The 16394-nt window shown below is 48.7% G+C and overlaps 1 protein-coding gene across 5 annotated transcripts in view; it reads left to right on the forward strand.

Moving 5' to 3' along the window:
* Positions 1 to 8312, forward strand: part of LOC140723634 (NACHT, LRR and PYD domains-containing protein 3-like) — a 31870-nt gene extending 23558 nt beyond the window's left edge. For 4 of the 5 annotated variants that reach the window (XM_073038214.1, XM_073038212.1, XM_073038213.1 and 1 more), the window contains one exon: positions 7611 to 8311. In XM_073038214.1, the coding sequence (XP_072894315.1) occupies positions 7611 to 7701 (91 nt within the window). In that variant the 3' untranslated portion in view covers positions 7702 to 8311. Of the gene's footprint in view, positions 1 to 7610 lie in introns of all 5 variants that reach the window. The other variant, XM_073038215.1, reaches the window with a different exon arrangement.
* Positions 8313 to 16394: the final 8082 nt, after the last annotated feature.

Raw genomic sequence — 16394 nt, forward strand, 5'->3', positions numbered from 1 at the left:
TGTAGTAAATCAGATTGTGATGAATTGTGACAAATGACCAGGGGATTGGTCAGTAATTCCCCAATGATGGGAGGATTCTGTGGTTCCTTGTGAAGGGATGTTGGAGACTTCATCAGATCAGTGAACAACGGCCATTGGTTTAATGGTAGTAAATCACAGGAATGGCCGTGTTTCTCGCTGCCTGTGACACGTCCATTGACAATGTTCCTTCTCACTGTTACTGACACCCAGACCGACACTGACTGCAGAAGGTGGGTCAGAGATTCACACCTCATTCCCGGTGAGGGACAAGAGACCGTCAGCAGACTGTCCCAGTGAGAAGGAAAGAAATACCATTGTGAGATTATCCTCCCACTGCCCTTCCCCGTGTGTGACTTTGCTCACTTCCAGATACGCAAAGAGCGAGGGCACATCTCCTCTGGGTCTCTGTTCAGACCCAACACACACGTACAAAAAATTTCTGCATCCTCTCGTCTTGTAGGATTATCGTTTACCCTTGGAATCCTCCTGTGGGACCTCTCATCCTAATCCCCCTTCCATTCTTTGGAATCTCGCCCCCATCCCCATTCCTCCTGTGGGCTCACTATTACATTTACCTCATCCTCCTGTGGGATGTCTTTTCCACACCCCCCCTTCCTGTGAGATCTCTCTTCCCCATCCCTCTTCCCCTTGTGGGATCTCTCCTCCCCATCCCTCTTCCTCCTATGAGGTCTCTCTTCCCCATCTCCCTTTCACCTATGAGATCGCTCTTCCCCTTCCCCCATCCTTCTATGGATTTCTCTTCCCCATCCCTTCCTGCTGTTGGAACTCTCTTCCCCATACCCTTTCCTTCTGTGGGATCTCTCTCCCCCATCGACTTCTTCCTGTCGGTCTCTCTTTGGCATGCTCCATTGTCCTGTTGAATTTCTCTTCCCCAACCCCCTTCCTCCTGTGAGATTTCTCTTCCCAATCCCACACCCTCCTGTGGGAACTCTCTTCAACATCTCTACTCCTCCTGGCCGATCTCTCAACCCCTTCCCACTTCATCCTGTTTAATCTATCTCTATATCCCCCTTCCTCCTGTGGGATCTCTCTTCCCCATTCCCCTTCCTCCTGTGGGTGCTCTCTTCCCCATCCCCCTTCCTCCTGTGGGATCTATCTTCCCCATCCTCTTCCTCCTTTGGGATCTCTCTTCCCCAAACCCCTTCTTCTTGTGGGATCTCTCTTCCCCATCCCTTTTCCTCCTGTGAGATCTGTCTTCCCCATCTCCCTTTCATCCTGTGGGATTTCTCTTCCCCATCCCCCTTCCTCCTGTGGGATCTCTCCTCCCCATCCCTCTTCCTCCTGTGAGATCTCTCTTCCACATCTCCCTTTCATCTATGAGATCGCTCTTCCCCATCCCCCTTCCTTCTATGGATTTCTCTTCCCCATCCCTTCCTGCTGTTGGAATTCTCTTCCCCATACCCTTTCCTCCTGTGGGATCTCTCTCCCCCATCGACTTCATCCTGTCGGATCTCTCTTTGGCATGCCCCATTGTCCAGTGGGTTCTTTCTTCCCCATCCCCCTTCCTCCTGTGGGATTTATCTTCCTCATCCCCCTTCCTCCTGTGGGATCTCGCTTCCGCATCCCCTTCCTCCTTTGGGATCTCTCTTCCCCATCCCCATTTCGCCTGATGGAACTCTCCTCCCCATAGAATCATAAAATCATAGAACACTACAGCACAGAAAACAAGCCATTCGGTCCTTCTGGTCTGTACCAAAACCTTATTCCGCTAGTTCCATTGACCTGCTCCCAGTCCATAACCCTCCAGTCCTCTCCCATCCATGTATCTATCCAATTTATTCTTAGCTTAAGAGTGAGTCCACATTTTCCACAGCAGATGGCAGCTCGTTCCACAATCTCACCACCCTCTGAGTGAAGAAGTTCCTCCTAATGCTCCTCATAAAACTTTCCCCTTTCACGCTGAAGCCATGTCTTCTCATATTTATCTCTCCTAATCTATGTGGAAAGAGCCTATTCGCATTTACCCTGTCTATACCCTCATAATTTTGTAAACCTCTATCAAATCTCTCCTTATTCCTCTATGCTCGAAGGAATAAAGTCCTAACCTGTTCAATCTTTCCTTGTAACTCAACTCCTGAAGACCTGGCAACATCCTAGTAAATCTCCTCTGCACTTTTTCAAACTTACTGATATCCTTCCTATAGTTAGGTGATCAGAACTGCACACAATACTCCAAATTTGGCCTCACCAATATCTTACACAACATCACCATAACATCCCAACTCCTATACTCAGTACTCTGATTTATGAATGCCAGGATGCCAAAAGCCTTCTTTACAACCCTGTCTACCTGTGACGCCACTTTCAGGGACTTATGTATCTGAACCCCCAGACCCCCTCTGTTCCTCCGCACTCCTCAGTGCCCTACCGTTTATCGTGTATGTCGTACCTTGATTTGTCCTTCCAAAATGGAACACCTCACACTTGTCTGCATTAAATTCCATCTGCCATTTTCTGGCCCATGTTGCCAGTTGGTCCAGATCCCTCTGCAAGCTTTGAAAGCCTTCCTCGCTGTCCACAACGCCTCCAATCTTAGTGTCATCAGCAAACTTGCTGATCCAATTTATCACACTATCATCTAGATCATTGATATAGACAACAAACAACAATGGTCACAGCACAGATCCCTGAGACACACCACTAGTCACAGGCCTCCAGTCTGAGAAGCAATCATCCACTACCACTCTCTGTCTTCTCCGACACAGCCAATTCAAATCCAGTTTACAACCTCTCCATGGATACCTAGTGTCTGGAACTTTAGAACTAACCTCTTACGTGGGACCTTGTCAAAGCCCTTACAAAAGTCGATCTACACAACATCCACAGCCTTTCCTTCATATGCATTCTTGGTAACCTCCTCGAAAAACACTACAGGATTCATTAAACACGATCCACCACACACAAAGCCATGCTGACAATCTTTAATCAGCCCTTGGCTGTCCAAATCCTTGTATATCCGATCTCTCAGAACACCTTCCAATAAATGACCTACTACTGATGTCAGGCACACTGGCCTGTAATTACCTGGTGTACTTTTGGAGCCTTTTTCAAACAACGGAACTACATGAACTACCCTCCAATCCTCCGGCACCGCACCCGTGGCTGAGGACATTTTAAATATTTCTGCCAGGGCCCCTGCAATTTCTACACTAGTCTCTCTCAAGGTCCGAGAAAAAATCATGTCAGGCCCGGCGGATTTATCTACCTGTATTCACTGTAAGGCAGCAAGCAACACCTCCTCTTTAATCTCTGTATGTTCCATGACACTACTGTTTGTTTGCCTTAATTCCATATCCGCTATGCCAGTTTCCTGAGTAAACACTGACGCAAAAAAACTGTTTAAGATCTCCCCCATCTCGTGAGGCCCCACACATAGACGACCACTCTGATCTTCTAGGGGATCAATTTTGTCCTTTACTATCCTTTTACTCTTAATATACTTGTAGAAACCCTTCGGGTTTACCTTCACATTATCTGCCAAAGCAACCTCATGTCTTCTTTTTGCCTTCCTGATTTCCTTCTTTAGTATTCGCTTACATTTTCTGTACTCTTCAAGTACCTCATTTGTCCCTTGTTGCCTATACCTGCTAAACACCTTCTTAACCAGATCACCTATATCCCTCGAAAACCAAGGTTCCCTAGGCCTGTTAACTTTGCCTTTAATCCTGGCAGGAACATGCAAACTCTGCACTCTCAAAATTTCACCCTTGAAGGTGTTCCACTTACTGAACACATCCTTGCCAGAAAACAACTTATCCCAATCCACTTTTCCCAGATCCTCTCTCATTTCCACAAAATTGGCCCTTACCAATTCAGAACCTTAACTGGTGGACCAGTCCTATCCTTATCCATAATTATCTTGAAACTAATGACATTATGGTCACTGGACCCAAAATGTTTGCTCACACATACTTCTGTCACCTGACCTGTCTGGTTCCGTAATAGGAGATCAGGTACTGCACCCTCTCTCGTTGGTACCTCAAGATATTGATTTAGAAAACTTTCCTGAACATATTTGACAAACTCCACGCCATCTAACCCTTTCTCAGACTGGGAGTCCCCGTCAATATGTGGAAATTTAAAATCCTCTACAATTACAACTTTCTGTTTCTTACATCGGTCTGCTAACTCTCTACAGATTTGCTCCTCCAATTCTCTGTGACTATTGGACGGTCTATAATACAACCCTATTCATGTGGTCACACCTTTCCCGTTCCTCAGCTCCACCCATATGGCCTCTGTAGACGAGCCCTCCAGGCTCTCCCGTCTACGCACAGATGTGAGATTCTCCCTGACTAGTAAAGCCACTCCTCCCCCTTTCATCCTTCACCCCCATCACGTCTGAAACAACGGAACCCCGGAACATGAAGCTGGCGCTTTTAAGGAATATAAAAGTGGATAAATCTCCGGATCCTGACAGGATATTCTCTAGGACCATGAGGGAGGTTAGTGTAGAAATAGCAGGGGCTCTGACAGAAATATATCAAATGTTATTAGAAACGGGGATGGTGCCGGAGGATTGGCGTATTGCTCATGTGGTTCCATTGATTAAAAAGGGTTCCCAGAGTAAACCTAGCAATTATAGGCCTGCCAGTTTGACGTCAGTGGTGGGTAAATTAATGGAAGGTATTCTTAGAGATGGTATATATAATTATCTGGATAGACAGGGTCTGATTAGGAACAGTCATCATGGATTTGTGCATGGAAGGTCATGTTTGACAAACCTTATTGAATTTTTTGCAGAGGTTACAAGTAAAGTTGACGAGGGTAAAGCAGTGGATGTTGTCTATATGGACTTCATTAAGGCCCTTGACAAGGTTCCGCACAGAAGGTTAATTAGGAAGATTTGATCGTTAGGTATTAATATTGAAGCAGTAAAATGGATTCAACAGTGTCTGGATGGGAGATGCCAGAGAGTAGTGGTGGATAACTGTCAGGTTGGAGGCCGGTGACTCGTGGTGGGCCTCAGGGATCTGTACTGGGTTTTATGTTGTTTGTCATATACATTAATGATCTGGATGATGGGGTGGTAAATTGGATTGGTAAGTATGCAGATGATACTAAGGTAGGTGGCGTTGTGGATAATGAAGTAGGTTTTAAAAGTTTGCAGAGAGATTTAGAACAGTTAGAGGAGTGGGCTGAACGATGGCAGATGGAGTTTAATGCTGATAAGTGTGAGGTACTGCATTTTAGTAGGAATAATCCAAATAGGACATACATGGTAAATTGTAGGGCATTGAAGAATGCAGTAGAACAGGGTGATCTAGGAATAATGGTGCATAGTTCCCTGAAGGTGGAATCTCATGTGGATAGGGCGGTGAAGAAAGCTTTTGGTATGTTGGCCTTTATAAATCAGAGCATTGAGTATAGGAGTTGGGATGTAATGCTAAAATTGTACAAGGCATTGGTAAGGCCAAATTTGGAGTATTGTGTACAGTTCTGGTCACCGAATTATAGGAAAGATGTCAATAAAATAGAGAGAGTACAGAGAAGATTTACTAGAATGTTACCTGGGTTTCAGCACCTAAGTTACACAGAAAGATTGAACAAGTTAGGTCTTTATTCTTTGGAGCATAGAAGGTTGAGGGGGGACGATAGAGGTATTTAAACTTATGAGGGGGATAGATAGAGTTGACGTGGATAGGCTTTTTCCATTGAGAATAGTGGAGATTCAAACAAGAGGACATCAGTTGAGAGTTAGGGGGCAAACGTTTAAGGGTAATATGACGGGTAATTTCTTTACTCAGAGAGTGGTAGCTGTGTGGAGCGAGCTTCCAGTAGAAGTGGTAGAGGCAGGTTCGGTATTGTCATTTAAAGTAAAATTGGACAGGTATATGGACAGGAAAGGAATGGAGGGTTATCGGCTGAGTACGGGTCAGTGGGACTAGGTGAGTGTAAGCATTCGGCACGGACTAGAAGGGCCGAAATGGCCTGTTTCCGTGCTGTAATTGTTATATGTTTATATAGTTATTAGTCCTGCCCCTCCTGCAACCAAGTCTTACTAATAGCAATGATGTCGATATCATCATGTGCCAATCCACGACCTAAACTCATCTGCCTTACCTACAATACTCCTCGTATGGAAATAGATGTACCTGAGAACATTTCTATCACGTACAAACATTTGATATCTGTCTATACAAGCAGTCCTCACATGACCCGTATCCTCCTCCACATCACTATCAGCTCTAACACACTGCACCCTCCGCTTACAATCTGGTTTAAAACCCCCTGAGCAGAACTTGCCTAACCTACCGGCAAGGATGTTAGTCCCCTCCAGTTCAGGGTGCAAACTGTCCAATTCGAACTGGTCGCACCTCTCCTGGAAGAAAGCCCAATTGTCCAGAAACATGAACCACACCCTCATGCACCATCCCCTCAGCCACGTATTTAGCTGCATTATCTTCCTATTTCTAGCCTCACTAGCACGGGGCATGGGTAGCAATCTACCTGTGAGATCTCCCTTCCCCTTCGACCTTCCTCCTGTGCAATGTCCCTTCCCTGTCCCCCTTCCTCCTGTGGGATCTCTCTTCCCCATCCCCCTTCCTCCTGTGGGATCTCACTTCCCCATCCCCCTTCCTCCTGTGGGATCTCACTTCCCCGTCCCCCTTCCTCCTGTGGGATCTCTCTTCCCCGTCCCCCTTCCTCCTGTGGGATCTCACTTCCCCATCCCCCCTCCTCCTGTGGGATCTCTCTTCCCCGTCCCCCTTCCACCTGTGGGATCTCCCTTCCCCATCCCCCTTCCTCTTGTGGGATCTCTATTCCCCATCCACCTTTCTTCTGTGGGGCTTCTGTTGTCATACCCCACCCTTCTTGTGGGTCTCCCTTCCACATCTTCCTTCCTCTTCAGGGATCTATCACTTCCCCTTCCCCCTTCCACCTGTGGGATCTCTCTACCACATCCCCCCTCCTGTGGGATCTCTCTTCCCCATCCCCCTTCCTCCTGTGGGATCTCTCTTCCCCATCCCCCTTCCTACTTTCAGATCTCTCGTCCATCCGAACTCCTGTGGGATCTCTCTTTCCCCTCCCCCTTCCTCCTGTGGGATCTCTCTTCCCCATCTCCCTTCCTCCTGTGGGATCTCTCTCCCCCATCCCCCTTCATCCTATGGGATCCCTCTCCCCCATTCCCCTTCCTCCTGCGGGATCTCTCTCCCCCATCCCCCTTCCTCATGTGGGATCTCTATTCACCATCACCCTTTCTCGTGTGGGGCCTCTGTTCCCATCCCCCACTCTTCTTGTGGGATCTCTCTTCCCCATCCCTTTAGCTCGGGTGGGTCTATTTCACTGTGTCCCATTGACATTTCTGCTTTTCTGTCAGGAACATTTTGTTTAGCCATCGGGGACTGGGACAGAATATGTGGAGTTTACAGAGTCACACCGACAGACGAAATTACCGACATTCGGTGAATACACTGGAGCTGGTCAGTGAGGGACATTGATAGTGATGGGAACTCCGATCAGTGATTTACTGAAGGGTTTAATGTTTCCTGAAATATCCAAGTGAGAGAAATTCCCCCAGACCCACGGTTTGAATCACTTTGTTCATCAATCTGTCTCTTTGTGTTTAGACTTGGGGGGAATGACCTGGGAGATTCAGGAGTGAAACTGGTGTCTGCGGCTCTGAGGAACCCGGAGTGTAAAATACAGAAACTGGGGTAAGTACCAGACTGTGGGAGATTGTGTTTACAGTCACTGGGTGTCTGACACTGAACATTAATGTGATCAGTAGAAACAAAGAAACATAGAAAATCTACAGCACAATACAGGCCCTTCGGCCCACAACGCTGTGCCGAACATGTTTCTACTTTAGAATTACCTCGGTTTTACCCATAGCCCTCCATGTTTCTAAGCTCCATGTAGCCTTCCTGGAGTTAAAAGATCCGATCGTTTCCGTCTCCACCACCGCCGCCAGCAGCCCATTCCACGCACTCACCACTCTCTGTGTAAAAAAACTTACCCCTGACAACTCCTCTGTACCTACTTCCAAGCACCTTAAAACTATGCCCTCTCATGTTAGCCAGTTCAGCCCTGGGGAAAAGCCTCTGACTATCTACATGATCAATGCCTCTCATTATCATGTACATCTCTACCAAATCACCTCTCATCCTCCGTCACTCCAAGAGAAAAGGCCAAGTTCACTCAACCTATTCTCATAAGGCATGCACCACAATCCAGGCAACATCCTTGTAAATCTCCTCTGCACCCTTTCTATGGTTTCCACGTCCTTCCTATAGTGAGGCGACCAGAATTGAGCACAGTATTCCAAGTAGGGTCTGACCAGGGTCCTGTATAGCTGCACATATAACCATATAACAATTACAGCACGGAAACAGGCCATCTTGGCCCTTCTAGTCCGTGCCGAACGCTTACTCTCACCTAGTCCCACTGACCGGCACTCAGCCCATAACCCTCCATTCCTTTCCTGTCCATATACCTATCCAATTTTACTTTAAATGACAATACCCAACCTGCCTCTACCACTTCTACTGGAAGCTCGCTCCACACAGCTACCACTCTCTGAGTAAAGAAATTCCCCCTCATGTTACCCTTAAACTTTTGCCCCCTAACTCTCAAATCATGTCCTTTTGTTTGAATCTCCCCTACTCTCAATGGAAAAAGTCTATCCACGTCAACTCGATCTATCCCCCCTCATAATCTCTCAACTGTTAAACATTACCTCTCGATTCTTAAACTCAATCCCACGACTGATGAAGGCCAATACACTGTACGCCCTTGTAACTACAGAGTCAACCTGCATAGCATCTTTGAGTGTCCTATGTACTTGGACCCCAAGATCCCTCTGATCCTCCACACTGCTAAGAGTCTTACCATTAATACTATATTCTGCCATCATATTTGACCTACCAAAGTAAACTACTTCACACTTATTTGGGTTGAACTCCATCTGCCACTTCTCAGCCCAGTTTTGCATCCTATCAATGTCCCATTGTAAACTCTGACAGCTTTCCACAGTATTCACAACACCCCCAAGCTTTGTGTCATCATCATATTTACTAACCCTACCCTCCACTTCCTCATCCAGGTCATTTATAAAAATCACAAAGACTTGGGGTCCCAGAACAGATCCCTGAGGCACTCCACTGGTCACCAGCCTCCATGCAGAATATGACCCGTCTACAACCACTCTTTGCCTTCTGTGGGCAAGCCAGTTCTGGATCCACAAAGCAATGTCCCCTTGGATCCCATGCCTCCTTACTTTCTCAATAAGTCTTGCATGGTGTACCTTATCAAATGCCTTGCTGAAATCAATATACACTGCATCTTCTTCCTTCCTTCATCAATGTGTTTAGTCACATCCTCAACAAAATCATTCAGACTCGTAAGGCACAACCTGCCTTTGACAAAGCCATGCTGACTATTCCTAATCATATTTTGCCTCTCCAGATGTTCATAAATCCTACCTCTCAGGATCTTCTCCATCAACTTACCAACCACTGAAGTAAGGCTCACTGGTCTATAATTTCCTGGGCTAACCCTACTCCCTTTCTTGAATAAGTGAACGAGATTCGCAACCCTCCAATCCTCCGGAACCTCTCATGTCCTCATTGATGATGCAAAGATCATCGCCAGAGGCTCAGCAATCTCTTCCCTTGCTTCCAACAGTCGCCTGGTGTACACCTTTTCCGGTCGCGGTGACTTATCCAACTTGATGCTTTCCAAAAGCTCCACCACATATTTCTTAATATCTACATTCTCAAGCTTTTCAGTCCACTGCAAGTCATCCCTACAATTGCCTGGATCCTTTTCCGTCATGAATACTGAAGCAAATGGTTCATTAAATATCTCCGGTATTTCCTCCGGTTCAATACGCTCTTTTCCGTTGTCACACTTGATTGGTCCTATTCTGTCACATCTTATCCTCTTGCTCTTCACATACTTGCAGAATGCTTTAGGGTTTTCCTTAATCCTGTCCGCCAAGGCCTTCTCATGGCCCCTTCCAGCTCTCCTGATTTCATTCTTAAGCTCCTTCCTGCTAGCCTTATAATCTTCCAGATTCATATCACTACCTCGTTTTTGAACCTTTTGTAAGCTCTTCTTTTCTTCTTGACTAGATTTACAACAGCCTTTGTACATCACAGATCTTGTCCCCTACCATCCTTTCCATATCTCATTGGAACGCACCTTCTCAGAACCCCATGTAAATATCCCTTGAACATTTTCTACATTGCTTCGGTACTATTCTCTGACAACATCTGTTTCCAATTCATGCTTACAAGTTCCAACCTGATAGCCCCATAGTTCCCCTTTCTCCAATTAAAGGTTTCCCTAACTTAACTGACCCATACCTCTCTAAAGGTGTGGTAAAAGAGACAAAATTGTGATCACTATCTCCAAAATGCTCTCCCACTGAGAGACCTGACACCTGACCAGGTTCATTTCCCAATAGCAGATCAAGTACAACCTCTCCTCTTGTAGGCTTATCTACATATTGTGTCAGAAAACCTTCCTGAACACACCTAACAAACTCCACTCCATCTAAACCCCTCACTCTAGGGAGATACCAATCAATATTTGGGAAATTAAAATCTCACACCTCAACAACCCTGTTATTAAAACTCCTTTCCAGAATCTGTCTCCCTATCTGCTCCTCGATGTCCCTGTTACTGTTGGGTGGTCTATACAAAACACCCAGTAGTGTTATTGACCCCTTCCTGTTCCAAACTTCCACCCACAGAGACGCCGTAGACAACCCCTCCACGACGTCCTCCTTTTCTGTAGCCATGACACTATCTCTGATCAATAGTGCCACGTCCCAACCTCTTTTGCCTCCCTCCCTGTCCTTTCTGAAACAATTAAATCCTGGCACTCGAAGTAACCATTCCTGCCCCTGCACCATCATATCTCCGAGAGCTGATCCACGCTCTAAGCTCATCCGTTTTATTCATCATACTCCTTGCATTAAAATAGACACATCTCAAACCATCGGACTGAGTGCCTCCTTCTCTATCACCCGCGTATCCTCCCTTTCACACTGTCTCCAAATTCTCTCTATTTGTGAGCCAACCTCCCTCTCCTCCATCACATCAATTTGGTTCCCTCCCCCCAGCAATTCTTGTTTAAACTCTCCCCATTAGCCTTAGCAAACCTTGCTGCCAGGATATTGGTCCCCCGGGAATTCAAGTGCAACCCGTCCTTTTTGTACAGGTCACACCTGCTCCAAAAGAGGTCCCAATGATCCAGAAATCTGAATCCCTGCCTCCTGCTCTAATCCCTCAGCCACGCATTCATCCTCCACCTCATCCTAATCTTATTCTCACTGTCACGTGGCACAGGCAGTAATTCCAAGATCACTACCTCTGAGGTCCTGCTTCTCAACTTCCTTCCTAACGCCCCGTACTCTGTTTTCAGGACCTCTTCCCTTTTCCTATGTCACTGGTACCAATATGTACCACGACCTCTGGCTGTTCTCCCTCCCACTGCAGGATATCTTAGACGTGATCAGAAACATCCCATACCCTGGCACCTTTGAGGCAAACTAGCATCCGAGTTTCTTTTTTGCATCCACAGAATCATCTGTCTGACCCCCTGACTATAGTCCCCTATCTCTGCTGCCTTCCTCTTCCTTTTCCTGCCCTCCTGAGCCACAGGGCCAGACTCTGTGCCAGAGACACTGACACTGATGCTCCCCAACCCATAGGCCACCCCCCTCCGGCAGTACTCAAACAGGGGTACTTATCGTCAAGGGGAATAGCCACTGGGGTACTCTCTAGTACCTGCTTCTTGCCCTTCCCTCTCCTGACTGTGACCCACTTCCTCAGTCTCCCGTGGCCCCGGTGTGACCACCTGCCTGTAACTCCTCTCTATCACCTCCTCGCTCTCCCTGACCAGACGAAGGTCATCGAGCTGCATCTCCAGTTCCCTAACTCGGTCCCTAAGGAGCTGCAGCTCGACACACCGGGTGCAGATGTTGCCGTCCGGGAGGCTGGGAGTCTCCAGGATCTCCCACATCTGACACCGAGCACAGAAAACCAGCCTCACACACATACTCTGTCTGTATTGTAAACAGATAACCTACCTCGCCTCGACCCTTTATCGCCGAAGCCCCGTCGAGCCAAAGCCTTCCTACTCTGTCTCCCGCTCCTCTGACGCTCGCTCTGTAAATCTGTCTTCATTTTAAACTCTTCTCGCTCTTCTCACTGGCCGACTTGCACAGTCGTGCTGAAGAAAAAAAATCAGTAATTGTGTTACTGATAAACACTGGGGATTTGTACCATCTCCTGTCTCTCTGTGTCCTTCACCCTCACTCTCTCTCATCTCCAGGCTGAACAATGTCGGTCTCACAGATTCTGGTGCCGAGGATCTCGTCTCCGCTCTCAATACAAACCCATCACTGACGGGGCTGGGCCTGAGTGATAATAAACTGGGGGATCCAGGAGTGAAACTGGTGTCTGCGGCTCTGAGGAACCCGGAGTGTAAAATACAGAAACTGGGGTAAGTACCAGACTGTGGGAGATTGTGCTTACAGTCACTGGGTGTCTGACACTGAACATTAATGTGATCAGTAATTGTGTTACTGATAAACACTGGGGATTTGTACCGTCTCCTGTCTCTCTGTGTCCTTCACCCTCACTCTCTCTCATCTCCAGGCTGGAGAATGTCGGTCTCACAGATTCTGGGGTCGAGGATCTCGTCTCCGCTCTCAGTACAAACCCATCACTGACGGAGCTGAACCTGAGACACAACTCTCTGACAGACCGATCTGTCCCCGCTCTCCGCCGCCTCATACTGACCCTCCCGAGTCTGAAGCGGATCGGGTGAGTGTTTGTGTTGATGTTCAATGTGATAAAATATCAGCGGATCCGCGGGTTTTCTGGTGATATTTGTCTGTGAGTGTTGTTGAAACATTAGCCCCGGTCCCCTGTTACTGACACTGTTGTGTAATCTGTTTATTTCATCTTTATTCTCCCATCTGTTTCAGGCTGGAGAGGAATGAATTCAGTCGGACCGGGTTGAAGGAACTGGAGCCTCTGCGGGGAGTCAGACCCGGACTGACAGTGGATGGTGTGAACATCCCCGCCCGCGGGATGGGGACATTTGGTCGACTCCCCGCCCTCCCCTTTAACTCCCGCCCTTACCTTTAACGACCGCGCGCCGGGGCTGATTCCCAACGGTTTTAACGGAACCGGACTCGCGCTGTGTGCGTCGCTCGCAGCGGTCCCGCAGTGACGTGTTTCCGCCTGTTGTCCGGCGGGGCAGCTTCCGCCGGATGTGCGTGTTCCAGACTCCCACGTGACACCCGGGGGAATTACCCGGACAGGAAGAGCCAGGGGATCCGGGGATCAGTCTGGGACACCGGTGTCCCGGGGTGGGGGGGATGATCCCGGGAGAGAATCCTTTTGCTCCCTTTGCTGAGGACGGTGCATTCGGTAGTCTGGCCGATATAATGATGTTAAATTGACAGAGAGAGAGAGAGGCAGGGGAGGAAACAGAGGGGTGGAGGGAGAGTGGGAAGAAGAGAGAGAGAGAAGCCTGAAGGGGAGAGAGAGAAGGGCGAAGGAGAGAAAGAGAGGCTGGGACGGGGGTGGGGGGGGGGGAGGGATACGGAGGCAGGGAACTGCAAACTCACCGTGGATTTGTTTGGAGACTTGTGAACAGCCTTGATTAACATCCCGGCCACAGTGGACTGAAGTGTGATTTTATAATCATAGGTTCCCCGATGCAGAGTGACGGTGAGAAACGGGACTGATGATTCAACCAGTCACTCCTTGTCGCCGGTCAGTTAATTGTGTGTGACTGTGAGTGAGTCGGGAGCAGCTTATTTATTCCCGCACGTCAGCAGCTCACACATTGTTTAATTTACATTTGTAAATTTACTCACACCCGGGACCAGACACAGAGTGAATCTCCCTCCACACCGTCCCATCACACACTCCCGGAGTCAGACACAGAGTGAATCTCCCTCCACACCGTCCCATCACACACTCCCGGGGTCAGACGCAGAGTGAATTTCCCTCCACACCGTCCCATCACACACTCCCGGGGTCAGACACAGAGTGAATCTCCCTCCGTACCGTCCCATCACACACTCCCGGGGTCAGACACAGAGTGAATCTCCCTCCACACCGTCCCATCACACACTCCCGGGGTCAGACACAGAGTGAATCTCCCTCCGTACCGTCCCATCACACACTCCCGGAGTCAGACACAGAGTGAATCTCCCTCCACACCGTCCCATCACACACTCCCGGGGTCAGACACAGAGTGAATCTCCCTCCACACCGTCCCATCACACACTCCCGGGGTCAGACGCAGAGTGAATTTCCCTCCACACCGTCCCATCACACACTCCCGGGGTCAGACACAGAGTGAATCTCCCTCCGTACCGTCCCATCACACACTCCCGGGGTCAGACACAGAGTGAATCTCCCTCCACACCGTCCCATCACACACTCCCGGGGTCAGACACAGAGTGAATCTCCCTCCGTACCGTCCCATCACACACTCCCGGGGTCAGACACAGAGTGAATCTCCCTCTGTACCATCCCATCACACACTCCCGGGGTCAGACACAGAGTGAATCTCCCTCCACACCATCCCATCACACACTCCCTGGGTCAGACACAGTGAATCTCCCTCCACACCGTCCCATCACACACTCCCGGGGTCAGACACAGAGTGAATTTCCCTCCACACCGTCCCATCACACACTCCCGGGGTCAGACACAGAGTGAATTTCCCTCCACACCGTCCCATCACACACTCCCTGGGTCAGACACAGAGTGAATCTCCCTCCACACCGTCCCATCACACACTCTCGGGGTCAGACACAGAGTGAATCTCCCTCCACACCGTCCCATCACACACTCCCGGTGTCAGACACAGAGTGAATCTCCCTCCACACGGTCCCATCACACACTTGCAATGCCAAACACACAGTGAAGCTCCGTCTGCACCATTCCATCACTCAATTAATTCCACCCTGCAAAATCTCATTTCAGGGAAGCAGACACCATCAATTTGAGGGAGACTCCCGGAACTCCCTGGAGAGGTGGGATGTCTGCAATAGAGCAGCTCCTTAGCGGCCAGCCAGCTAGTTTAAATAACGTTAGCTATGCTAATGAACGAATGACACCCGTTAAACTCACCTCAACAGTGATTTAACCCACCAGGGGCAATAGAAAACCCAATGTTGCAGACAGTGCAGCGAGCAACACTGTCATTATTCCTGACCCCTATTAGGCAGGGGAACACTTTAGTGTAGTCTGGGGTGAAGTACGTTTTATATTTTTTTACTCTGCCATGGCAGAGTATTCAATTCTCTCTGTCTCTCGTTCTCAAAAAAAAAAACCAATTTGCGGGATATTGTACATAATTCGCGGGCGTCAGGGAGCCGCTATCAATATCCGGGAGAGGTGGGATGTCCGACGCTTCACTGGAAATGGCCGCTGGGGAGGGAGTGACTGCTTTGGTAGAAGTGAGCACAAGAGAGGGAGGGACGCGCTGATTTAAAATGGGCGAATCCTTGGTTAATGTGGCCGCCAGGGATGGAGTGAGACACTGACTTACAATGGCCACTGTCACACACAGAATCGATGGCGAAGGAACATGCGGTGCCCATGGATACAATCCGGGATCGAGTTTGTTATTGATTGTTATAACAGAATTTTAATTTGTGTTTTATATCGTCTTCCATATTGTATATATGTTCTAATTCTAATAATGTTGTCATTGAATAAACTAATGTATATATCTCAGATATTCGCACATACACATATGCATGAGGGTTTTGGGCAGGAGGGTGAGGGGTTTGGGAGGAAGAGGAGTGACGGGACGAGGAGTGGACTGAGGAGACGGTGAACGTGGCGAAGTCACTGACTCAATAGGGGACGGAGAGGGGAGGGGCGAAAGTCCCTGTCACAAACTGGTGGCCGACGTGGAGAAGACAACGACGGGGTGAGGAGGAGTGAAACGACTGGAAGGGAGCGGGAGTGATGGGACGGGGAGAGAGGGGAAGTGATGGGACGGGAGGGAGTGGTCTGATTGGACAGGATGTGGGGTGTGGGGGAGTGACGTTTTCAATAGTGGGGGATGAATGGGTGGTGACATTCCCTTCACAAATAAGACGAGCAGCAAAAAAGTGGGGCGTCGGAAGGAGAAAGGGGGAGCGGGGGTCGGGGACGCGGTCAGGGCTGATGGGTCGGGGAGTTCATTGTCTCAACGAGGGAGAGGGGAGTGACTCACTCAACGGACGGGGGAGAAGGGATTGGGTGGGGGAGAGAAATTTCCCATCAGAAAATGTTCACCAAAATGTGGTGGATGGCGGGAGAAAGGGCAAGGGGCCAGAGAGGGGAAAAGGTGTCAGGAGTGACGGGGTGAGTACGGGAGTGACT

This window comes from Hemitrygon akajei, unplaced genomic scaffold, assembly GCF_048418815.1.
Source record: "Hemitrygon akajei unplaced genomic scaffold, sHemAka1.3 Scf000121, whole genome shotgun sequence".
Lineage (NCBI taxonomy): Eukaryota > Metazoa > Chordata > Chondrichthyes > Myliobatiformes > Dasyatidae > Hemitrygon > Hemitrygon akajei.